This window comes from Chiloscyllium punctatum, chromosome 11 (genome assembly GCF_047496795.1).
Source record: "Chiloscyllium punctatum isolate Juve2018m chromosome 11, sChiPun1.3, whole genome shotgun sequence".
Classification (NCBI taxonomy): Eukaryota; Metazoa; Chordata; class Chondrichthyes; order Orectolobiformes; family Hemiscylliidae; genus Chiloscyllium; species Chiloscyllium punctatum.
The window spans coordinates 32868005-32894124 of NC_092749.1; the positions used below are offsets into that span (position 1 = coordinate 32868005).

The following is a 26120-nucleotide window of genomic DNA, read 5'->3' on the forward strand; positions in this document are numbered from 1 at the left end:
TAAACTGAGTGTGCCAGAGAAACTCAACTGGTCTACCAGCATCTATGCAGAGACAAAACCGAGTTTATGATTCAAATCCAAAATCTCCTCTTCTGAGATACGTAGACTTGAAAATTTTTTTTAAATCTTGACAAACTGGGAGGAGAGCAAATGGAACAGATGGTGAGGAATGCAGGCAGGAGTAAATCTGTACTGAGAGAAAAGCCTACAAGGCATTATGTGTTTCTGTATGGTGGTCAAAATGATGGACAATGTTTGCATTGTGAAATTGTTGAAGTGTTGAGTTCTGAAAAGTTGCAAAGTGTCTAAGTGTAAAATGAGGTGCTGTTCCTTGAGATTACATTAAGCTTCACTGGGGCACTATAGCAGGACTAGGACAGAAACATATGCATGGAGAAAGATGGTTTGTCGAAATGCAAAGTTATTGAAAGGTAGGGGTCATTCTCATGTACAGAGCGGAGGCATTGTGTGAAGTGGTCACCAAGTCTGTGTTTTGGTCTTGCTAATGTAAAGGAGACTGTGTTGTGCGCAGTAAATCCAACAGACAATCCGAATTGAAAGGAGTACCAGTAAATCACTGCTTTATCTGGAAAGTGTGATTGGGACCATAGACAGGAGGAGGTTAAAAAAACAACTGTTACACCTCTGCTTAGGAAGGGTGAGGGAATGTTCAAAGTGATAAAGTGAACCAGGGTGTCAGTGAGGGAATGAATCCAGAGAAAGCAGGCAGTGGAAGAGAGGAGAAAGTGTTCTTGTTGGTGGCACCCTGGAGATGGCAGAGGATGATGTTTTGCAGGGTGAGAAGTGAGGACAAAGTTGAACCCTACTGCTGTTTCATAAGGGAGTGGAAAGGGTCAGGGCAGAAGTGTAGGCAATGGGTCAGACACAGCTTGGAGCCGTGCCAACTGTGGTTGGATGAGGAGTAGGGATGGAATTCTCACTTGATGAAAAATGAGGGCATGTCAAAAGCACCCCTGTGGAAGATGGAATTGTTAAACCAGGAGCAACAGATTCAGGGAAATAGGGATAATGGAATGCAGTTCTGGTACAAATAAGGGTGTGCGGTAACTATGAGAGTCAGTGGGTTTGCATGAGACATTAGTGGACAGTGTATCCCCAGAAATAGAATAAGCAAAGTCAGGGGAGGGAAGGGAAGAATGTGAGATGGAGGTGTTGACAGTGAGAGAAGGTTGGAAATTGGAAGTGGAACTGATTGACTTTTCCAATTCCAGATGAGAGCAAGACAGGATTGATGATATCATTGATGGATCAGCGAAGGATTAATGGGAGGATGCCTGAGTAGAACTGGAAGCAAGACTGTTTCACAGACCCCAATAAGAGACAGGCATAACTAGGACCATACCTTTAGTCTGGAAATCGTGAGATGACTTAAAAGCTAAATTTTTACAATTAGTGCAAGGTTAGCAAAGTTCAGGAGATTGTTGGTGGCTGAATTCTGTTCAGTCCTCCTTTCAAAAAAGAAGTAAATTGTTCAGACCACCCTTGTGAGGGTCCACATTAATGTTATGCTAGAAAGGATGTAGGCTTGCTCACTAAGCTGGAAGGTTCATTTTCAGATGGTTTATTACCATACTCGGTTACATCTTCAGTGATCCTCCAAAATAAAGCACTGTTGGTGTAGCCCGCTTTCTATTTTTTGTTTGAGTTGCCTTGGTTTTGTGATGTCATTTCCTGTGGTGACATCATTTTCTATGACTGTCATTTTCTCGGGGACGTAAAATGATAAATATCACTGACGAAACGTCTGAACATGAACCTTCCAGCTCCACAAGCAAACCTACATCCATAACTTCCACCTGAGCAAAACATTTTCTCAAATCTCATGATACTAGGATGACTAATGATAAAAGTAAAGTATCAGTGCTAGTTCTGACAAATAAGTTGAGTACCATACAGGTTGTTCACCGTACTGACATACTATAATCCCCCAGCGTTTAACTTTTTTTCTTCAACTTATCCATAGTTTTATTTCCATTTGGTGCACAGCAAAAAAGCTGGATTAATTCGTGAATAATTTAAAGTCTGCACGTAGACTTTGCAATCAAAACAGTTTGTTTTTTACAAGAGCTGAATTCAAGAAGCTGGTCTTTTTTCAAATGTTCTACTTTGTCTATTAAATAGTTTATTGAATTGTGCTGTACTCAGATGTAATTGCATTATTGTTGGGTTATGGTAAATCAGTGATTTTTCTGTTACTGTTAATGATTCCTTTAGCGCTTGCACTTTGAAGATTTGCTGTTTTGCTAATTTTGTTAGATGTTTCACTGTTATATTTTACTTCAGAGAGTAGCCTCTTGTTAAGCTACTTCATGTATACATTTTTTTGTATTTGGGTTTCAGCTAAACAAAGATGTAAATTAAATCCATTTCTCCAATTCCAATGCTGCTATTGTGCTTTGCTCTTGATTAATTCATGATTAGATCACAGCCAAAAAGAGGCTGTGCCATGTGGAACTGGTGAAATCCAACTGATTATTGGTGAGCGCATTATTGAGTAAATTATATTGGAGCACGGTAGTTTCTTGTATTGGATTTCTTATTAGGAATAGGTGAATAATACTTGTTATTAGCTGGAGGAGTCATGCTGCTGGTGGGATGTACCAGACCAGTATTCCTCCTTCGAGATTAGATTCCCTACAGTGTGGAATCAGGCCCTTTGGCCCAACCAGTCCACACTGACCCTCCGAAGAGTAACCCACCCAGATCTATTTCCCTCTGACTAATGCACCTAACGCTATGGGCAATTTATCATGGCCAATTCACCTGACCTACACATCTTTGGACTATGGGAGGAAACCAGAGCACCCAGACGAAACCCACGCAGACACGGGGAGAACGTGCAAACTCCACACAGACAGGCACCAGAGGCTGGAATCAAACCTGGGATCCTGGTGCTTTGAGGCTGCAGTGCTAACCACTGAGCCACCATGCCGTCCTTTATTGATTAATGTTCTATTGGATCAGCTTAAATAGTGGTTTGGCTACTTCTGAGTCACTTCTGTCAAAGGTTGTCAATTTTGTTTCGTGCAGTTAGTCCAACACTTTTTTTTTGTTTGAAGGCTGGTGTTTGGTGGTGATTTTGAGGGCTGTTGAGAATATTCACGAGCTGGTCTTTCCTTTTGAGGGTTTTATGTTTCTTTAATTTCAAAATGTACTTTATTCTTTTTTTATACAAACATAGTAGCTGAAGCACTTTGATTCTGTATAGTCTTTAAGTATGAAGAACAAAACAAGCCCAAGGCGTTCCTTACTTAAAGGAAAAGCCTCAAAGGAAAAGCTACCAAGTAAAGTCTTTGAACCAAATTACAGTAGGGCCCCATTATCAGATCTTCTGGTACACCAAATATATGTAAATAATACATTGCTTCAGTGAGAAATGCCTTTGGGTTGTTGGGACTGTCATGATAGTCAAACTCTAATGTTTGATCTCAATGTGCCAAAGCTATACAAAACCAAACCGCTCTAGTGATTGTTGGGTATAGAAAGATATTTTTTGAAAGAAAAATAAACATCCATTCAGTACTTCTGGCTGCGTAAGATTGGAGATGTGGGTGAAGGCAGGTAGCTTGCGACGGAACTAGATTCGTTGGAACTGATTTGGAATAAATTTGTACTCGAGGGGTTCAGAATGCAGTTCACATCACCTTCTCAACTAGAGGCAGACAATAATTACAGGCCTGGATTCTGGATTAGTGGTGCTGGAAGAGCACAGCAGTTCAGGCAGCATCCAAGGAGCTTCGAAATCGACGTTTCGGGCAAAAGCCAGCTAGCAATGCCCATTTCCCACAAGAGAATAAATGAAGGTTTATCTTTTTTTCTGTTTGCTGTGAATTTTGATATTTCACTTTCAGTGCAATTCCCTACCTTCACCCAGATCTGGGTAGATTTCACTGGGAACAAAATGTTGTGCAATGACGGCACTTTGTATCTGCCAAACAATTGTTTCTGGGTGGAGTCAGAAATCACAGCTGCTGAACACAATGAGTTTGGTTATTCAATGTAACTATATTTATTTTAAAACAACTATTTCTCGCGCTCGCAGGCTGTCTGAGACTCCAAGATCCAACGCTGAAGAGAAACCGAGCCCAGGGTACTATGGATAGACAGATGGAAAATGGTGTAAGTAGAGTGAATTGTTCATTTTTGTAAGGTTTAATATTTGGTTTTTTTTGGTATTATGATTCACAATCTTTTCCAGATTTTTCTGTTTCAGCCATGGTGCTAGAGGTTACTTGTCTATAAATTATGTAGAAAAATCAGTGCTGGTCACTTACAGTGGTGTCCTGACATTATTAAAGTGGTAATAATGCATTATTCCCATACTGGTGGTGAAGTGATTTTTCTAAATACACCTAGGGGAAAAAAAATTTGTTGTTGCTATCAAAACCGATTAACTCATCAATGGATCTGATTCCAGATTAAGTACCCCTATTTAAAAGCAGTAATTATATTTGTTGTTTCTACATGAAGCTAAAATGGTGAGGTCATATAAATAGGAATAAGTTTGTTGTTGCAAATCCTGCAGTGAAGTTTAAATTTTCTTCTTGTTTCATTGGGTTTTTCGAGCATCTTCTTTGAGAAGACTGTGAAGGATCTGTGAGCTTGTGAAGTGCAGTGTTAGGATGGAGACAAACAACAACATTAAATTTCCTCATGCACTAGATTCACATGGAAAATGTCAAGATTGTCGTGCTGGAAAAGCATAACAGGTCAGGCAGCATCCGAGGAGCAGGAAAGTCAATGTTTTGGGTGTAAGCCGTTCATCAGGAATGAAGCTGGGAGCCACGAAGGTAGAAAGATAAATGAGGGGGGGGAGTGGGACTGAAGCACCCACACTCTTTCCACCCCCACCCCACCCCACAAACCTCACCTCCACCGAAGGCCCAAAGGAGCTTTCCACATCCATCAAAGTTTAATTTGCACTTCCACACATGTCATTTACTGAATTCATTGCTTCCGATGCGGTCTCCTCTACATTGGGGAGACAGGATGCCGACTCCGAGTACTTCCGAGAATATCTCCAGGACACCCGCACCAACCAACCCCACCACCCCAGGGCCAATCACTTCAACTCCACTTCCCACTCCGTCGAGAATGTGCAGGTCTTGGGCCTCCACCATCCCCACTCCCTTACCACCCAATGCCTGGAGGAAGACCACCTCATCTTCCATATCGGGAGCCTCCAAACCCATGGCATCAATGTGGATTTCACCAGCCTCCTCATTTCTCTCTCCTCCCCCCAACTCTTCCCCACTGTACCCAGTTCGAACCTTCCAGCTCAGCACCATCTTCATGACCTGTCCCGACTGTCCATCTTCATTCCCACCAATCTGCTTCACCCTACGCTTTGACCTGTTGCACTTTCATCTACCTTTCCCCCAGCCCCAACCCCCTCCCATTTATCTCTCCACCCCACAGACTCCCAGCCTCCTTCCTGGTCAAGGGCTTATGCCCAATACATCGATTTTCCTGCTCCTCAGATGTCGCTTGACCTGCTGTGCTTTTCCAGCACCACACTCTTGGCTCTAATCTCCAGCATCTGCAGTCCTCACATGGAAAATGAATTAATTTTGTCAGTGTTCTGCTTACTGGCATGGTTCAACATACCAAAAAAAATTCCATATTTGCTGGAAGCTGTGTGGATGTGAATGATTGAAGGGGAGCGTTTGACAGTTTAAGTTGTAGGTATTACGCCAGCATAATTTTCATGTTTAAATGTTAGTTTTATAAGCTTTGTTCCTTATAAAAACAAATTCAGTCCTGTGTGAGTATGTCCGTAAAAATTGAAGGCTGGAACATAGTATACGTGTTAGTCCACATTGGTACCACCATGGTGTGTATTTATTGTTCTTCAGCCCATGCGATCTTTTCAATTTCCCCACGAAAAATGTTTTGTACCTGCGCATCTCTCTAGTCAGTGCAGAAATACAATTTTCTCCTTTGTCCTTTTCACGTCATTGTCTTTGTCTGATCCATTTCAGCTATCTCCCTTCCTCATTTTCTCCCTTACTCACCTTCTCCCTGCCCTCACCTCCATTGAATTAAACTGGTATTCGTATTCCAATCAGCATCTGAAAATTACCTTTTTTATAGATTCTATTTGATGAAGTATGGAACTGAAAGCCGATTAATTCTTAGTGGTGCCATGAATTTCAGAGACCATTTGCAAATATAATTTGGATGAAAATTTCCCCTTTTTGGAATGCATGCATAATTTATTGAAGAATGCAGCAACTTAAACTTCTTTTTGCAAAGTTACATGTGCACCTTTGTACATGGCCTTCAGGTTGCTGCATGGTCATGGCGTTGCATGGAATCTTCATGTTTTATTCGATGACAATGTTAATTGTGTTGATGTTCTTTGACTGGATTTGCTTGATTCTAATGTTACCCTGTTCATTGTTTTCGGCTTCATAGGGAAGGCAATGGCTTAGTGGTATTATCGCTAGACTATTAATCCAGAGACTCAGGTTTAAATCCCACTGTGGCAGATGGTAGGATTTGAATTCAATTAAAAAAATAAAATCTGCAATTAAGTATCTAATGACCAAAAGTCCATGGTCGATTCTTGGAAAAACCCACCTAGTTGACTAATGTCCTTCAGACCCACAGCCATGTGGTTGACTCTGAACTGCCCTTTGGACAATTAGGAATGGACAATAAATGCTGGCCTAGCCAGCAATGCCCTCATCCCATAAATGAATTAAAAATAAATAAAGTTAAAAACGGCACAAAAACAGATCATCGTCCAAAAGGTTTATTTGGAAGCACCAGCTGACGGAGCACTGCTCCAGTTGTCACCTGATGAAGGAGGAACACTCCAAAAGCTAGTGCTTCCAAATAAACCTTTTGGACTATAACCTGGTGTCGTGTGATTTTTAACTTTGTACACTCCAGTCCAACACCAGCACCTCCAAATCAAAAATAAATGAATTATTGTGAAATAACCAAAATGTTCCAAGTCGCTGAGTTATCAAAGTCTTTGTGTATGCTTGAAGATGTACAGAGAAGATGTCTCTTTGGGAGCGACCTGACATGCTGACATCAATGGGAATTGCTTGACAAGTTTCCCCTGGGTCCTGGACCCCTTTGTAGGTACCCGTGACTCTGAGTCAAAGTCAAAATTTGGATAACACAGTCTTGCTTGGGTGGTTACACGTTCAAAGCTAACATCAGGATAACATGTTATTGGGCATTCCATTCAATCCTGGAACCCAGTAACCTGCCCAACCAAATTTGAGAACACCATTGAGTTGACTCAGGTAAACTGAACTGCCCAGTGACTCACCTATACCTCGTCTACCTCATCCACTTGCACTCCTGACCTTTCAGGCTCACCCCGTCCTCCTGCAAACCGCATGCACATACACACCCACACGCCAATACTCTTGTTGAGTCAAGGAAATTTATTAATGTAAGAGCAGTCCATTATTTTTGCTAAAGTTCAGAAGATTCAAGCAACTGAGTTGCCACTTTTTCTGTCACATTTTACCAGGAAGGTTACATGGGTTGACGTGATGCAGGAATGATCATTAAAAAGGAAGAACACAAACCTGGATTGGTTGTTGAGTGGGATGTTTATCAAAGAAATATTCATCATGCAAATTTATCCACGTCATGCAATCGTATAAATTGAATTTGTATTTAAAAGAGCTTATGAGTGGGATGTAAGAGGCCTTTTGCATTGTCAGTTGCAAGATTAACATTCAGAATTAGTTTTGCTGACATTAGACAAGGATCAGGTAAAGACAGTCAGAATAGTTAAATAAATAAGCTTTTGATGGTGGTATTTTGGTTGCCAGTTTAGGATTACAAAATAACAAATGCATGTTTGCATTAGACAAATGGTACTGTGACAAAAGTTTTAAAAAAGCATTTGAGACAGTGCTTTCTGGTCGTGACTTAAATTAGTGAATTTGATGTTAGTATCAGTGACTGATATTTCTACTTCAATCTTGATGTCTGTAAATTTTGATTTGGGTATAATTATTTTTCCCCTATGTGACAGATAACTCCGTTGCTTTTAAGCCCCTTGCAAATGTAAGTACTATTCCATCTATTTTGATGCCTGAATTATTGATGGTGAACAGAGGTAGTCTACAAAAGTGAACCTTATGTGGGCACCACAACCTTTCTCAAGTAACTCTGAAAACATAATTTTAACACTTGCTCAGTTTTCTGAATTCAAACAAAATTTTAATCCAACTTTTCTCCCATATTTTCAAACCATAACATTTTTGAATGTGGTTTCATGTTAGAAACTTGCCCAAGATCGATACACACCACATCTCCGATATTTTGTACTTCTGCTATGCCTCGTTACATTCAAAGAATTAGACAATAAGACCACGAGACATAGGAACAGAAATTGGGCCATTCAGCCCATTGACTCTGCTCTGCCATTCAATCATGGCTGATAAGTTTCTCAACAACATTCCCCTGCTTTCTTCCTGTAACCCTTGATCCCCTTGACAATCAAGAAGCTATCTATCTCCTCCTTAAATGTAATCAGTGACTTGGCCTCCACAGCTTTCTGTGGCAGTGATAACCAATAATTCACCACTCTGACTGAAAAAGTTTCTCTTATCTCCTTTCTAAAAGGTCTTCCCTTTACTCTCAAGCTGTGCCTTCGGGTCCTAGTCACTTGTACCAGTGAAAACATCTTCCCACCATGCACTGTGTCCAGGTCATTCAGTATTGTGTAATTTTCAATTAGATCCCCCCTTCTAAACTCCCATCATGTATCCTCAAATGTTCCTCATATGTTAAGCTTTTCATTCCTGAGACTATTCTCGTGCACCTCCTCTGAGCCCGCTACAAGGCCAGTACATCCTTCCTGAGCTATGGAGCCCAAAACTGCACAATCTATTCCACACCATTCTGAAGTTTGGTCTGCACATATGTCTGTTGAAATCAGTGCAAGCTACTTTCTCTTTTGTCTATCCGGATATTTAACAATTTCATCCTCAAAGACTTTGTTACAGTTCTTCCCACCACAAGGTAATATGAATAATTAGAGTCATAGAGATGTACAACATGGAAACAGACCCTTTGGTCCAACTGGTCCACGACGACCAGATATCCCAACCCAATCTAGTCCCACCTGCCAGCACCCGGCCCATATTCCTCCATTCCCTTCCTATTCATATCCCCATCTAAATGCATCTTAAATGTTGCAGTTGTACCAGCCTCCACCACTTCCTCTGGCAGCTCATTCCATACACGTACCACCCTCTGCGTGAAAAAGTTGCCCCGAAGGTCTTTTTATATCTTTCCCCTGTCACCCTAAACCTATGCCCTCTAGTTCTGGACTCCCTGACCCCAGGGAAAAGACTTTGTCTATTTATCCTATCCATGCCCCTCACAATTTTGTAAACCTCTTTACGGTCACCCCTTCAGCCTCCGACTCTCCAGGGAAAACAGCCCCAGCCTGTTCAGCCTCTCCCTATAGTTCAAATCCTCCAATCCTGGCAACATCCTTGTAAATCTTTACTGAACCCTTTCAAGTTTCACAACATCTTTCCAATAGGAAGGAGACCAGAATTGCACGCAATATTCCAACAGTGGCCGAACCAATGTCCTGTACAGCCGCAACATGACCTCCCAACTCCTGTACTCAATACTCTGACCAATAAAGGAAAGCATACTAAACGCCGCCTTCACTATCCTATCAAGCTGCGACTCCACTTTCAAGGAGCTACAAACCTGTACTCCAAAGTCTTTGTTCAGCACCACTCCCTAGGACCTTATCATTAAGTGTATAAGTCCTGCTAAGATTTGCTTTCCAAAAATGCAGCACCTCGTATTTATCTGAATTAAACTCCATCTGCCACTTCTCAGCCCATTGGCCCATCTGGTCCAGATCTTGTTGTAATCTGAGGTAACCCTCTTCGCTGTCCACTACACCTCTAATTTTGGTGTCATCTGCAAACTTACTAACTGTACCTCTTATGCTCGCATCCAAATCATTTATGTAAATGACAAAAAGTAGAAGACCCAGCACTGATCGTTGTGGAACTCCACTGGTCCCAGGCCTCCAGTCTGAAAAACAACCCTCCACCACCACCCTCTGTCTTCTACCTTTGAGCCAGTTCTGTATCCAAATGGCTAGTTCTCCCTGTATTCCATGAGATCGAACCTTGCTAATCAGTCTCCCATGGGGAACCTTGTTGAACGCCTTACTGAAGTCCATATAGATCACATCTACTGCTCTGTCCTCCTCAATCTTCTTTGTTACTTCTTCAAAAACCTCAATCAAGTTTGTGAGACATGATTTCCCACTCACAAAGCCATGTTGACTATCCCGAGTCAGTCCTTGCCTTTCCAAATACATGTCCATCCTGTCTCTCAGGATTCCCTTCAACAACTTGCCCACCACTGAGGTCAGGCTCACCGGTCTATAGTTCCCTGGCTTGTCTTTACTGCCCTTCTTAAACAGTGGCACCACGTTTGCCAACCTCCAGTCTTCTGGCAACTCACCTGTAACTATCGGTGATAGAATTATCTCAGCAAGAGGCCCAGCAATCACTTCTCTTGCTTCCCGCAGAGTTCTTGGGTACACCTGATCAAGTCCTGGGGATTTATCCACCTTTAACCGTTTTGACGCATCCAGCACTTCCTCCTCTGTAATTTGGACATTTTGCAAGATGTCACCGTCTATTTCCCTCCAGTCCATATCCTCCATATTCTTTTCCATGGTAAATACTGATGCAAAATATTAATTTAGTATCTCCCCCATTTTCTGTGGCTCCACACAAAGTCCGCCTTGCTGATATTTGAGGGGCCCTATTCTCTCCCCAGTTATCCTTTTGTCCTTAATATATTTGCAAAAACCCTTTGGATTCTCCTTAATTCTATTTGCCAAAGCTATCTCTTGTCCCCTTTTTGCCCTCTCGATTTCCCTCTTAAGTATTTCATGATTTCCCTCCCTACTTCCTTTATCCTCTTCTAAGGATTCACTCGATCTATCCTGTCTATGCCTGACATATGCTTCCTTCTTTTTCTCAACCAAACCCTAAATTTCTTTAGTCATCCAGCATTCCCTATACCTCCCAGCCTTCCCTTTCACCCTGACAGGAATATACTTTCTCTGGATTCTTGTTATTTCATTTCTAAAAACTTCCCATTTTCCAGCCGTCCCTTTACTTGTGGACATCCGCCCCCAATCAGCTTTTGAAAGTTCTTGCCTAATATGTCAAAATTGGCCTTTCTCCAATTTAGAACTTCAACTTTTAGATCTGGTCTATCCTTTTCCATCACAATTTTAAATCAAATAGAATTATGGTCGCTGGCCCCAAAGTGCTCCCCCATTGACACCTCAGTCATCTGTCCTTATTTCCCAAGAGTAGGTCATGCTTTGCATCTACTCTAGTAGGTACATCCACATACTGAATCAGAAAATTGTCTTGTACACACTGAACAAATTCCTCTCCATCTTAACCCTTAACACTATGGCAGTCCCAGTCGATGTTTGGAAAGTTAAAATCCCCTACCATAATACCCTATTATTCTTACAGATAGCTGAGATCTCCTTACAAGTTTGTTTCTCAATTTCCCTCTGACTATTAGGAGGTCTACAGTACAATCCCAATAAGGTGATCATCCCTTTCTTATTTCTCAGTTCCACCCAAATAACTTCCCTGGATATATTTCTGGGAATATCCTCCCTCTGCACAGCTGTAATGCTATCCCTTATCAAAAATGCCACTCCCCCTCCTCTCTTGCCTCCCTTTCTATCCTTTCTGTAGCATTTGTATCCTGGAACATGAAGCTGCCAGTCCTGCCCATCCCTGAGCCATGTTTCCGTAATTGCTATGATATCCCAGTCCCATGTTCCTAACCATGCCCTGAGTCCATCTGCCTTCCCTGTTAGGCCCCTTGCATTGAAATAAATGCAGTTTAATTTATTAGTCCTACCTTGTTCCTGCCTGCTCTGACTGTTTGATTCACTTCTGTTCTCAACTGTCCCAGTCTCAGATTGATCTCTTTCTTCACTTTTTCCCTGGGTCCCACCCCCCCCACCTTACTCGTTTCAATCCTCCCAAGCAGTTCTAGCATATTTCCCTTCCAGTTGAAGTGCAATCTGTCCTTCTTGTACAAGTCACTTCTACCCCAAATGAGATTCCAATGATCCAAAAATGTGAATCCTTTTCCCATACACCAGCTCCTCAGCCATGCATTCATCTGCTCAATCCTCCTATTCCTGTGCTAACTAGCTCATAGCACTGGGAGTAATCCAGATATTACTACCCTTGAGGACCTCCTTTTTAAATTTCTGCCTAACTCTCTGTAATCTCCCTTCAGAATCTCAGCCTTTTCCCTTCCTGTATCGTTGGTTCCAATGTAGGCAATGACCTCTTGCTGGCCCCTCTCCCCCATGAGAACACTCTGCGCCCTCTCTGAGACATCCTTGATCCTGGCACTAGGGAAACAATACACCATTCTGATTTTTCTCTGCTGCCCACAGAAACATCTGTCTGTCCCTCAGACTACCGAATCCCCTAACACAATTGATCTCTTGGAGCTGCCATATTTTAGTCACTGTCTTTAAATTGACAATTTTTGGGTTTGACTTCACTCTTAATAGATCTGTTTTGAAGTATTACTGAAGCAAAAGAGATGTTGAAGCGTTTTATGTTGCACTAATCTGGACAGACCAAAAAACCCCAAATTTTAGAGGACAACAAGTTAGACCGCATGAGAAGAAGTGCTCATAGTTGCTAAATGGGCATTGGTTGAGATGTTCCCATGTGGAATGCAGTAGAGTCTAATAGTCCTCATGCCTTTGTTTATTTGGAAACTAAAAAAATGCAGTGCTTGGGTATCTTTTTGTTTGAAGAGAACAAGCTCTTATGTATTAATACATGCAGCTTAAAGCTAACATAAGTGAACAAAATTGCAGGCACATCGGATGATCTTAAATTGGTTGTTCTTGCGAATCTGCACTTTTATAAATTCAAACACCCTTACTTTTTGTAGCTTATTTATTTTCAGACCTCACTTGTCTTGTCTTCTCTTATCCCATTCTTAATTTGTTTATTTTTATTCTAATGTTTGCATTATTATCCTTGTTCTCTCGCAAAACTTTATTTGGCTTCTTGGCTTATCCATGTTTATTTACAAAAGTCAGAAGTGTCTTAACTGAAATATATAAGTTCCTGAAGGCACTTGACCTGGTGGATGTGGGAAGAGCATTCCCTCTTGTGGGAGAACCTAGAACCAGGTTCATCGATTTTAAAAATAAAGTGATATCCATTTAAGACGAAATTAGTAAAATGGTTTTCTCTGAAAATTATTAAGAATTCCCATCCTGAGAAGGCTTTGGATGCAGACTCTTGAAATATTTTAAGGCAGAGATAAAATAATCCTTGTTCATCAAGGGAATGAAAAACTATCAGGCGTATACAGGAATATCAAGATGAGGTTAAAATCAGATCAGCTATGATCTTATTTAGTAGTGGAGCAGGCTGCAAGGTCTGAATGACGTACCTTTTTGCCTTGTTCACAGATTTATCTGTTTGTTGTCCATGATACTCCAATCCACTAAATCGATTGTCTCACCACTTTACCTCAGCCAGCTGATTCCTTGCCTTCGTAATGTATGCCTGACCCCAGTCTGTTAATATGGTTTTTGAAATGAATTTATTTTAAAATGGAATCTTGAGCCTTTACTTGTATTGTGATCAGCACACCCTTGGTTCCACCCACAAGTAACTAATTTACCCAATTACTCCAAGCCAGATCTAGCAACGCTGATCCATATAGACCTATCAGCACTCACCTATATAGACCTATTACAATGATGCTTTAGAAAGGTATTTGTTGGAACTAAGTTCATGTTCCTTTATGCAGTGTAATATATGCATTTTAACTTTCTTAAACATTGCTCCATTGTCTTAGGGTTTTGGTCATCCATTATTTCACTCTTATATCTTCTGTTCACCGAATATCTTTACTTGCTTGTTGCCTGTGACGTTTCAATTTTTAATCTCCTTCAGAAATTCAGTGAAATAACGTGACCATTAGCCTAAATATTGCAGCAAAGTAAGGACATCGGCTGCCGACTTCAAAGGAAGTTTCGGTTGAAAAGACGTCAACATACAAACAAAAAATGTAGCAGCAGGAGTAGACCATTTGGTCCTTTTGAGCCTGCTCCGCCATTCAGTATGATCATGGCTAAACATTTAACTCTGTGCCCTGTTCTTTCTTTCTTGTCATATCTTTTGATGTCTTTTGGTCTGAGAAATGTATCTTACTCCTCCTTGAGTTTGAATAATTATTTTGATGGCAACTTGTCTTTTCCTCGTGCCTTGTAATATTGTTTACAGTGTTCTTTAATTGGGATCATGGGGCCGCAGTGATGTAGTCATGCTGACCAAGCAGCCAGTCACATTAAAGAACCAAACAAGAAATGAAATAAAACCAATTGCTTTTAAAAGATTTTCTAGAGTGACTTAAAAATTGCATAAGACATAGGAGTGGAAGTAAGACCATTCAGCCCATCGAGTCCACCGAGTCCATTCCATCATTTAATCATGGCTGATGGGCACTTCAACTCCACAAAAATTGCAACGTGCACATTGGTCAAAATGCAGGCTAAAATATTGTAATAGAAATTGTAAAGCAAAAATATTTTAGATTTTGCTTTAAAATTATCTAATAATTAATCAATATGGAGACATTTAACAAGATGCCACAAACATGACATTTTCAGGATTAAATCTGTTAGCAATGAATCAGATTGAAAATGTGAAATAAAATTGGAAAGTTTTGCCTGATCAAATGAAATGTGCTTTTGATGGGATTATAACAGAGATAAAAGACTGAGAAAGGGGAAGTTCTTGCCAAATCGGCTTATTTAATTGATTACTGGTGGTGGGGAGGATATAAAGCAGAGAGTGATTAGCCATAATTTGAGGATTTCTGCATCCACACTATATCCAGACTTTGCAGTTCATTCCAAAGAGTGATGACAAAAATATCAATAAGTTACCAACTAAACTTTTGAAAAATTCAAGCCATTGGAGTTTTGAAATGATATAGAAGCCATAGACTTTGCATTGAAAATAAGCTGATAGATCAATGGTGAATGGCCCATGAATGAGCATATATGGCTTTGCCAGGTGACTCCAGTTTCATGGTTATAAAGTAATTTCATAAAATGTTTACTCACAGAGATAATGAATCAATTGAAGAAAAGAGAACAAAAATACTAGAAGGGGAGGTCATTGCACCCCTCAAAGTTTATGTGGAGAGCAATGTTTGAAAACAAAGATTTCTGTTTCCTAAGAAGAAAGACAGTCAAATCAGTTTGAAGTTTATATTTAAAAATTGCAGAGTTCAATTCTCAAAAAAGATAGGGTAATAATCCTTTGCTCATAAAGGAATATGAATAAGTGCATTTATTAAACTAATGAAATACAGCAGATTATGCAACAAATCCACTATCTGTGAGCATGCTTGTTAATGGATTTCTTCATCTCCTAAAAAGCTGCAAAAAGATGAGAAGTGGTGCATGATGCTTCCCTGTTATAAAAGTAAGAAATGTAGAAAGCAAAGTAGGGCCTTGGATGTTGTAGAACAGAGAGACCTAAGGTTTCAGGTACATCATTATTTGAGTTTTGTGTAGACAGAGTTAATTCAGGCATTTAGCACACTTGCCTTCATTGCTCACACCTTTTGATTATCGAAGTTAGGACATCATGTTGAGTTTGTACAGGATGTTGGCGAGGCCTTTTCTGGAGTACTCTATCCATTTTACAGGAAGGATATTATTAAGCTGGAGCGGGTTGAGAAAAGATTTACCAGGAAGTTGCAAGGAATGGAGAGTTTCAGTTACAAGAAGAGGCTGGGACGTTTTTCACTGAAGCGTAGGAGTTGAGGGATGACCTTAGAGAGGTTTATAAAATCGTGAGGTATATAAAGGAGGGTGAATGCAAGGTCTTTTTTCCCTCGGATGGGAGGTTTCAAGGCGAGGGGTCAGTTTTTAAGTTGGGAGGAGAAAGATTTAAAAAAGACTTGACGTGCATTTTTGTTTACACAGAGTAGTTCATTTATAGAATGAATTTCCAGAGCAAGTTGTGGGTGAGGGTACAGTTAAAATGTTTAAAAGACATGTGTATAAGAATATGAATAAGAAACATATGGATGTCTTTGGGCCAAGTGCAGGCAAGTGGAAGTAGTTTAGTTTGGGATTATGGACAGCATGGACTGGTTGGACAAAAGGTCTGTTTCCATGCTGGACTACAAACAGGAATTATTGATAAGAAAATGAAAGTTAATAACTAAGTGGTTAAAGTTAATGAGTTGAGAGTGCTGTTGTTAGCCTTGTTAAAATCTACGCTGAACAAAGTTGGAATTCTGACTTAAGGCACAACTTCCTTTATGCTTTGCAGGTCAGTGGGCCACGCATGGATATGACGCTTGCGGAGCTACAGGAGATGGCAACTCGGCAGCAACAGCAGATTGATTCCCAGCAGCAACTTTTGGCGACAAAGGTACACGTACATAATCATTATTTTAAAGCAAGGTGAGAACTGTCCAAAACAACTACCATATATGGATGAGTAATATTTGAATTTTTTTGATTACTTTATAAAGTTAGATTTATGGGGTTGACTACTACATGGATACTATTTTTGAGGCTGAAATTCTTGCCTGTCACAATTCATACCGTATCATTTAGCAGAAACCCAATTGATCTCTAAACGAATAAAGAAAATCTACGAATTGTGGTAATTCTGAAATCTGAGAGCAGAACACGACAGCCAGCGAACTGGAAGACCGGGAGCAGAGCAGAACAACTGGCAGACTGGAAAGCTGGAGCAGAACTTGATGGCCAGCGCACTGACTCATAAACGTTGATCTGTTAACTATGGAGAACTAGGGTTGACTTGTACACGAGATATATGGAAAATTCTAGATTGTTTGGCCAAAAATAGGGGATCAATTTCTACGAGATCAAGTGTTACTCTGTATATACAGTACATTTCTTGTATTCCTTTGCCTCACTTCCATGTGGAAACGTACCTAGTTTTGACTTGATACGTTACTATGACGACAGCATTCAAATTTTCTTCTCTTGTCTATATTGGTTGGATTTCAGTTCTGTTGCCTTTGGATGTATACTTTTTGGCACCTTGACTATTCATTTTCCTCTTCATACCTGGCCTCATGTAAAATATTGTGATTCTCATTCTGCCCTGAACCTATTTCCCTTATTCCATAGGCATCCACTTTTTCCTTGACCTGTGTCATAGGTGATTTCAATATCTTTGCTTCAAGTGTAAAAATGTTTATTTTTTTCACTGCTGTTGTTCCTGCAGCTTCTTCTATCATTGGACTGTAAGACATTGGAGTAAGCCATTTCAGATCATCAAGTCTGCTCTACCATTCAATTAGATCATAGTTAATCTGAGAATCCTCAACTCAATTTGCCTTAATTCTCTTACTGGTCAAAAATATGTCTGTCTCAAACTTAAATATACTTAACGGCCAAGTCTTAACAGCCCTCTGCTGTAAAGTAATTCCAGAGACTCTACTACCCTCTGAGAGAAGAAATTACCCGAATCTCTGTGTTAAATATGCAGTAACCTTATTCTGAGATTATGCCTCTGATCCAAGACACTCTCCATATCAAGTTCCCTCAGAATCCTTTATATTACAATAAGGTAGCCTTTCAATCTACTATATTCAAAATGTGGAGCCCCAATCTACTTGATCACTCCTCATAAGACAATCCACACCTGGTATCAGCATTGTGAACCTTATCTGAACTATCTCAAATCAGAATATATCTTTCATTAAATTAGTGGAGCAAAACTGTTCAATATTCTAGTTGTGGTTTGACTGTTGCAGCAAAATCTTCTTGCTTAGATACTCCATTCCTTCTGAAATAAAGGCCAACATTCCATTTTCCTTCCCTATTACCTGCCAAACTTGGGTGATAATATTTTGTGATTCATTGGCAAGGTGTCTCAAGAATCCCTCTATTCTGTAGTTTTGTTCTGCAGTCTTTCTCCATTTACTTGCAAGTTGACTGTCAAAATTTATATTCTCCTTTTTTTGGTTGTCTTCTGTGGCTTTCTAAAACTTGCAAAATTCTCTGGTTTACCACTAATCTTTAGCACATTGTATGATTTTATTTTAATAAAATCCTATCCTTTACTTAACTGATAAACTCCAGTTAATTTCTCCCTTTGCTAAAATTCTCCTTCCTTGCTGCAATGTATTTTTGCTGTGAGCCGTGAACTATTTTGTTAAACATCTGTCATTGTTCCTCAACTGTCTTTATTCCTGTCCCAGTTCACACCTGCTTGTTCTGTCCTAATTTCTTTGTAATTGCCCTTCTTTAAGCTGAGCACAGTTGTTCCCAACCCAAATTCTTCTTAATCACACTGAATGCTAAATCACTATTTCTTAGGGGCTCTTTTTCTGGTATCATTTAATAAACACGTTGTTACATATTGGTTGTTCTGCCTTGACCTTCTATTTATCGTTCTGTGTATCTCGCTTTTTCTTTCTCGACTCTATAAAATACCTAACATATGTTGTTGCATCCTTATTGAGAAGCAAGCAGGAAAGTGGAGGGGAAATCGAAAGTCAGCCATATTAAATGGTGGAACTGGCTCAACAGGTCCTATGGTCTACTCCTACTTATGTTCTTAAATTTATCCCCATCTTTTCCAGAACACCATATCTGAATTCTTCACATCAGATTTCAGCATACCATCCCCCACAGTACCACAACAGTTCCAAAGCTGTTACGATCCCATGTGGCTTTGACATGGGTAAACCTTTCTTCTACTCTTTGACCTGTCTGTACCCTTTGACACCATCTTGCTTCAGTGCCTCTTGGCTGTCATTACTGTGTGGTACAGCTGTCACTCAGTTCCATTCCTACCTCTCTAATTACCAAAGATCATCATTTGCAATGGCTTCTCTTCTTGATTTAGCACTGTTATATCTAGTGCGCATAAAGGACCAATCCTCAACCCCCTACTATTTCTCATCTGCTCGCTGTCCCTTGGCAAGATCACTTGGAAAGCTTAATGGTAATTTTCATAGGTACATAGATGGCATTGAGATTTAATTCTCTGTCTCAACTCTTGCTTTCTATGCTGTTGTTCAGTTACTAGACTTCTTATCCAGCATGCAGTATGGGATGATCAAAAATTTCCCTTTAAACATTGGTAAAACTGAAACTATTTCCTTTGATCCCTGCTTCATATTCTGTTCCATGTCTGTGAACTCCATGACTCTGTGTTTAAACCAATCTGTTAATAATTTTGCATCATAGATGATGTTTCATAATCAACCTGTTCAGAGATGTTATTATACATTTCTAGGGCAGTTGTGATTTGAACCCAGACTTTCTGGTTCAAAAGAAAGAATATTGCCATTGAACCAAAAGAGCCCCTTGTGTTATATTTGATCTTGATATGTCTCCTGACCTCATCATTTCTGCCAAGGTCAAGGCACCCAATGTCCACCTGACAGCATTGTCCAACTTCATCCCTGTTTCAGCTCATCTTGTTATCCATGTCTTCTTTGCTTTTGACTTGGCAATTCCAACATACCCTGATCTGATAATCCAGTTTACCCTCCACAAATGTGAGAGCATCCAAACTCGTCTGCCTGTGTTTCACACTTAGATGTTCACCGTTCACCTCTGCTTATTGACTGATTTTGGATCCCAGTCAAATGCATTCTTAATTATAATACTTTCAGTCTTGTTTTCAAATCATTCATAGCCTCATCTCTCTGTATTTCTGTAAAGACCCTAAGTCCCACATTGTTGCAAACCATTTGTGCTCATCTAATTCTGGCCTGTTGTGTGTTGTTGTTTTACTACTTCCTCTTTTGATCTCTGCGACTTCAATTGCTGCAGTCCTGAGCTCTGAAATTCTTCCCTGTACCTTCCTGTCTCTCTCGCTTGATTTACGTGCTTTAAGTTCTTATTAAGATCTGTCTTTTAAACCAAGATTTGAGTAATGTGACCTAATAACGGCTAATATATGTCTCCCGCGCCTGAAATAGGCTTGTGCCGAGCGGTGAGCCGGGGGACATTTGTTTTTGTTGGTATTTTAGCAGTGATGTGAAAAGTACCTGGCAGCCTGCCTGCTCTTCGGCCACTTGGGGCTCATAAGTGAGATTCTGCCTTGTGAAAACTGGCCTGGAGACACAGGTTGATATGGGGATCCTGTGGTCGAGAACCATCTGGCCCAAGTTTGTCTGCACCCACTGAAAGACTGTTCCCACCATGCTGAAAACTCCCACTTGTTTACATTACAGATCTGTTTCATTGTCACTGCTGTCCCTCCAGTTGATTGACAACTCATGGAGGTGGAGTATGCTGTGTTAAAGGGATTGAAGCCTTGAATGCAAGCAGTTGAATGCATGAGCAACACAAAATTGAGTTATGGTTTTGAGAACTCAAGGAGACAGGCTTGCATCTGACTTTCTGCCTGGTGGACTTTCCACTATCACCTCGTAAAATCCCGATTAATACCTCCTTATGTGGTTTGGTGCCTTTTGTTTTCCTTTATAATGCTTCTGTGAAGTTCATAGAGCTATAGAGTTATACAGCATGGAAACAGACCCTTCACACCAACTGATGTATGCTAACCAAGTTTCCCAAACTACACTAGCCCTATTTGCCTGCATTTGGTCCATATCTTTCTAAACATTTCCTATTCACTTACCTGTCCATATGTCTTTTAAATGGTTGTAACTGTACTTGCATTTACCACTTCCTCTGGCAGTTCATTCCACATATGAACCATCCTTTATGAAAATGTTGCCACTCAGGTCCCTTTTAAATCTTTATCCTCTCACCTTAAACATATGCCCCCAAGTTTTAAACTCCTGTATCACAGGAAAAAGATCTTTACTCTTCACTTTATCTGAACCCCTCGTGATTTTATAAACCTCCTATCAGGTTGCATCTCAACCTCCTTCATTCCAGTGGAAAAATGTCCCAATCTTATCCTGGTAAATATTTTCTAAGCCGCCTTTAATTTAATAACATCCTTCCCATGTACAGAACTGTACATAGTACTCCAAGGTCCGTCAGATGCTTTATTATGTTTCAGGTTCAAGTGTGAGGTGGCTGTTGTAAAACTTAAACTACCACTGCTGATTTGTCTCAAATTTTATTCTTTAATCCTCAGACTTACAGTGGCTTTCCCATTTCAAAAACCTGGCCCAGGCGCCAAGATCTCCTCCTAGTCTGTATTATTCTGAATTAATTTTTAGTTCTTAATAAACAGCATACGTTTTGTCAAAATATCCAGCAAAACACATTCTTTATGTGCAGATAGTGATGTGTTGCTATCCAAAATTGTTATCAGCAGGCAAATGTTCCCAATCAAGAATGTGTCAAATGCCTTTTTGGAAAGTTTCTATCACATCTGCTTCCAGATCCTTTCAGGACATAACACAATGTTTATATTTTTAAGCATTTCCTCAACCTTTTCATTGCTTGGCCAGTCACCTTAACTCGGACAAAATGAGGTCAGCAGATGCCGGACATCAGAGTCGAGAGTGTAGTGCTGGAAAAGCACAGCATCCACGGAGCAAGAGATTCGACGTTGGTTTCCTGATGAAGGGCTTACGCTCAAAACATCGATTTTCCTGCTCATTGGATGCTGCTTGACCTGCTATGCTTTTCCAGCGCTACACTATAGGCCACAATTGCCTTAACTGTGTTTTCTTTTACTAGAGGGAGGATTGGGAACCAAAAGTAGCTTCCTTATTTATTCTTTCAACACATTTCGTAATTTTAAATACTTCAGTTAAATGTCCCCTCACCTTCTCTGTCCTAAGAATAATACCAACTTCTGCCATTTCTCCACCTAATAATTAAATTGAATAATTGAGAATTGGATTAAAAATAATAATTTGTTGAGAAATAAAACAGTTCCACATTCCTATCTATCTTTAATCATAAAAGATTTGACCTTCAGTGATTCCTCATCATTCAAAATTACAGTGCTATCTAAGGTTCTCTGAGGAAGGAATCACAGTGGTCCAATCAAATAGATTTTCGAGCACCTTTTGACATTATTCAGTAGATAGCTACTGCCAATAGTCTTGGCTGTTGCAATTACCCATATAAGAACTGTCGCATGTAATCTGTTGTGAAGAAGAAACTTTTTTGAGACGTTTGGTGCAACAGATGTTATTGAATATTCACACTTTTTAAAAAAGTTAGATAAAAGGAAGAAAGAACAGTCAGGGAATCTTGGGATGGTTTAAAAACTCCCAAATTGTTTGTGTCATTTGTTGCATGATTAGAATTGAGGCTGAATAATCAATCAGTGTGACTCCACTGTGTGATTGAGGGTTTGAATTTTTGCTTTTCAACGTTCTTTTTAGAACACTTCTTAAAATGATACAGTTTTAGTGTTCTGAAATCCATACAATCGTAAAATGGTTATAGCTTGGGAGGAGGCCAGTTGACCAGTTGTGTTCATGCTCGTCCTCTCTCCATTAATCTTAATTCTCTGGCTTTTCTTTGTAGACCTGCAATTTTTTTTTCTCTTCAGGTAATTAATCCATTTCCCTTCTGGATGTCACAATTGAATATGGCACCACTGCAATCTCAACCAATGCATTCCTGATTCTAAGCTCTGATTGCATTAAAGTAAGAGTTGTGTTCATATCAGCTGTAGATCTTTACTGATCACATTAACTTGATAGCTATGGTTATCAGCCCTTCCAGCAACAGGAACAGTTGCTGCCCATCTGGGTCTGTCGTTTTCCCTCATTATTTTGAACAGTTTTATCAAATTTTCTTCCAGTTTTCCCTTCTTTAAGGAGAGTAGCCCCAGTGTCGCCAATTCATGCATGTAGTTAAGTCCCATCATTCCTAGAATCATTCTTAAAACATTTTTTGCGTTCTTTCTGGTGCCTTCACGTCCTCCTTAAAGTGTGATGTCCAGAATTTGTTATGAGCGTTGAATTGAGGCTGAACTGGTATTTTGTAAAAGTTTATTTACAATATTTAGTGGATTTAATTTTCAACTTAGTTGCTTTTATACACTTTGTCTCTATTTATAAAAGCCAGGTCCCTTATGTCTCCCTAACTACTTTGTTAGCCTTGTTATCAATATTTATATAATACTCTTCAGAAACCTCTTTAGAATTGTCTTTGTCATTCTTCCTAGCAGCATCTATCATTTTACACAATTTTTGCATTAAATTTCATCTCCATGTGTTTCCCCATTCTATCAGCCTCTCTGTTCTTGTTTGAAATCTATGTGATCCTCCACACTGGTCACAATACTTTCAAAGTTTGTCATCTACAAACTTTGATGATCTTAAAGTTCTGGTTGGTTACATTTTAAATACTAACATCTTTTTAGTTTGTTGAAGTTGTGCAATTTGTCTGATAGAGGGTGCTATACTAATGCTACCTTTACAATACAGTTTGAAAAATACATCAGTGTCTCGAATTAAATTGTTCCTTATCATTCAAGTCCTTCAGTGTTGTTTTCTGCCAAGAGAGCATTTTTTTCCAAATTTCATTCCTGTGTTTATAATAATCTTTTGATACCAAAAAGAATCTGGGTTTATTGACAGATTACAGATTAACTTTGCAAGTGACTTGCATTGCAATTGTGTGGTAACTGCATTGCAACCTGGAAAGTATTATTACTGATATCCGTGGATGAACACCTGATACGTTTAAATCATGTGTTAAAGAAAAATGCTTAATGAATGAATTTAGTGTCTGTCATTAGCAGCAATAGTCATTTCCAAATTTTATTGTTTTCTATAATATGTAATACAAGGTTGTTAAAATAATCCATGTGTAGAGGGCATCGTCCTGAGAGAATAGGCTGAGGAGTTTAGAAGGATGAGAGTAATCTAGTTGAAACTGGCATAATTCTAAAAGGGCTTGATGGGGTAAATGCTGAGAGATTGTTTCTGTTGCTTGAGAAATCTAAAACATGTGGGAGCAGTCTCTGGATCAGGAGAATTGTGAACTGAGATGAGAAATGTCTACACTCAAAGGGTTTGGTTGTCAGTAATTTTCTACTCCATAATGTTGTGGATATACCATCATGGAGTGCTTTGAAAGATGAGATTGATGCATTTTTCAGTCTCAAAGAGTTGAAGGATATGAAGAACAGGTAAGCAAGTGGAATTGAAGCCTGAAATCTGTTCTGATGAACTTAAATGGCAGAACAGTCTTGACACCATATAATCCATCCCTCCTATTTCATGTGTTCTTAGTTCTTGAATCCTCCTTTGAGCTTAAATTATCTTCTGTCAGGGAAGGAGGAGGCTGTTTGACATAGCAGTTTGAAGTTCTTATATCAAGTGTTTTGTTGCATAAGTTTGCCTCCCAAGTGCAAGTCTAATATTTTTGCTGGTTGTGTGCAATAGCTGTTTATTTTCTTTCCTTTCCACACTGGATTTTTAGGAACAACACCTGAGATACTTGAAACAGCAGGACCATCGCGAGCAACAGGCAGCAGAGCAAGAGAAGCTACAAAAGCTTCGTGAGATTGCTGAGTGCCAGGAAGCCAAATTAAAGAACGTAAGGTCTCTTAAAGGGCAAGTGGAACAAAATCGACTTAGCAATGGAAAGCTGGGTAAGTCATAATTATGAAGACTTCCCACTTGTCAAATTTTTTTAAAACTTGTATCATAGCAGCCTTCAATTTCCTTGTGACCTGCATTTGAAAACGCAGAATAAAAATGAGCATATTTTAGTGGCTTCAGTTTCACATCAGGAATTGCATCTTCTTCCCATATTTCTTAAACTTAATAAAAATTGCTCTAACTTTGTTTTTCATTTGCTGAGCCTTAGAATCTTTCTCAGAATCCTTCGCCTTGAATAAAGAATTAATCTAAAACAATATTTTGAAATGTGATGTCTAGTTAAACCACTATTACTGAACTTGAGAGTTCTTGTAAGCAGTGTTCCTTTTTTCAATTCTTAATTCATTTTATTTGTGCTCCGCTAAGTTTTAGTTTGGGAGATCAGTGAGTTTATTTCTGGGATTTTGCTGTGTTGAGATATACAAGTCCCAGAAGGGCCAATTCCAATACCGAACAATCCAGATGGCTGCCTCCTTCAAAGACCGCAATTTCCCCTCAGACATGGTTGACTATGCTCTCCACCGCATCTCCTCCACTTCCCGCTCCTCTGCCCTTGAACCCCACCCTTCCAATCGCCACCAAGACAGAACCCCACTGGTCCTCACCTATCACCCCACCAACCTCCAGATACATCATTTCCGCCACCTCAAAACAGACCCCACCACGAAGGATGTATTTCCCTCCCCTCCCCTATCAGCGTTCCGGAAAGACCACTCCCTCCGCGACTTCCTCGTCAGGTCCACGCCCCCCACCAACCCAACCTCCACTCCCGGCACCTTCCCCTGCAACCACAAGAAAAGCAAAACTTGTGCCCACACCTTCCCCCCCCCCCCCCCCACTTCCCTCCAAGGCCCCAAAGGATCCTTCCATATCCATCACAAATTCACCTGCACCTCCATACACACCATTTACTACATCCGCTGCACCCGATGTGACCTCCTCTAAATGGGGAGACAGGCCGCCTACATGCGGAACGTTTCAGAGAACACCTCTGGGACACCTGCACCAACCAACCCAGCCGCCCTGTGGCTGAACACTTTAGCTCCCCCTCCCCCTCCCACTCCACCAAGGACATGCAGGTCCTTGGCCGCCTCCATCGCCAGACCATGGGAACACGACGCCTGGGGGAAGAGCGCCTCATCTTCCACCTAGGAACCCTCCAACCTCAAGGGATGAATGCAGATTTCTCCAGTTTTCTCATTTCCCCTCCCCCCACCTTACCTCAGTCCCAACCCACGGATTCAGCACCGCCTTCTTGACCTGCAATCTTCTTCCCGACCTCTCCGCCCCCACCCCCTCTCTCCAGCATATCACCCTCACCTTAACCTCCTTCCACCTATTGCATTCCCAACGCCCCTCCCCCAAGTCCCTCCTCCCTACCTTTTATCTTAGCCTGCTTGGCACACCCTCCTCATTCCTGAAGAAGGGCTTATGCCCGAAATGTTGATTCTCCTGCTCCTTGGATGCTGCCTGATGTGCTGCGCTTT

The 26120-nt window shown here is 40.4% G+C and overlaps 1 protein-coding gene across 2 annotated transcripts in view; it reads left to right on the forward strand.

Moving 5' to 3' along the window:
• LOC140482875 (apoptosis-stimulating of p53 protein 2-like) overlaps nt 1–26120 on the forward strand; it is a 170914-nt gene that overhangs the window by 83879 nt on the left and 60915 nt on the right. For both annotated transcript variants that reach the window (XM_072580598.1, XM_072580597.1), the window contains exons 4-6: nt 4064–4140; nt 16416–16517; nt 24452–24623. In XM_072580598.1, coding sequence (XP_072436699.1) covers nt 4064–4140; nt 16416–16517; nt 24452–24623 — 351 coding nt within the window. The remainder of the gene's footprint in view (nt 1–4063; nt 4141–16415; nt 16518–24451; nt 24624–26120) is intronic.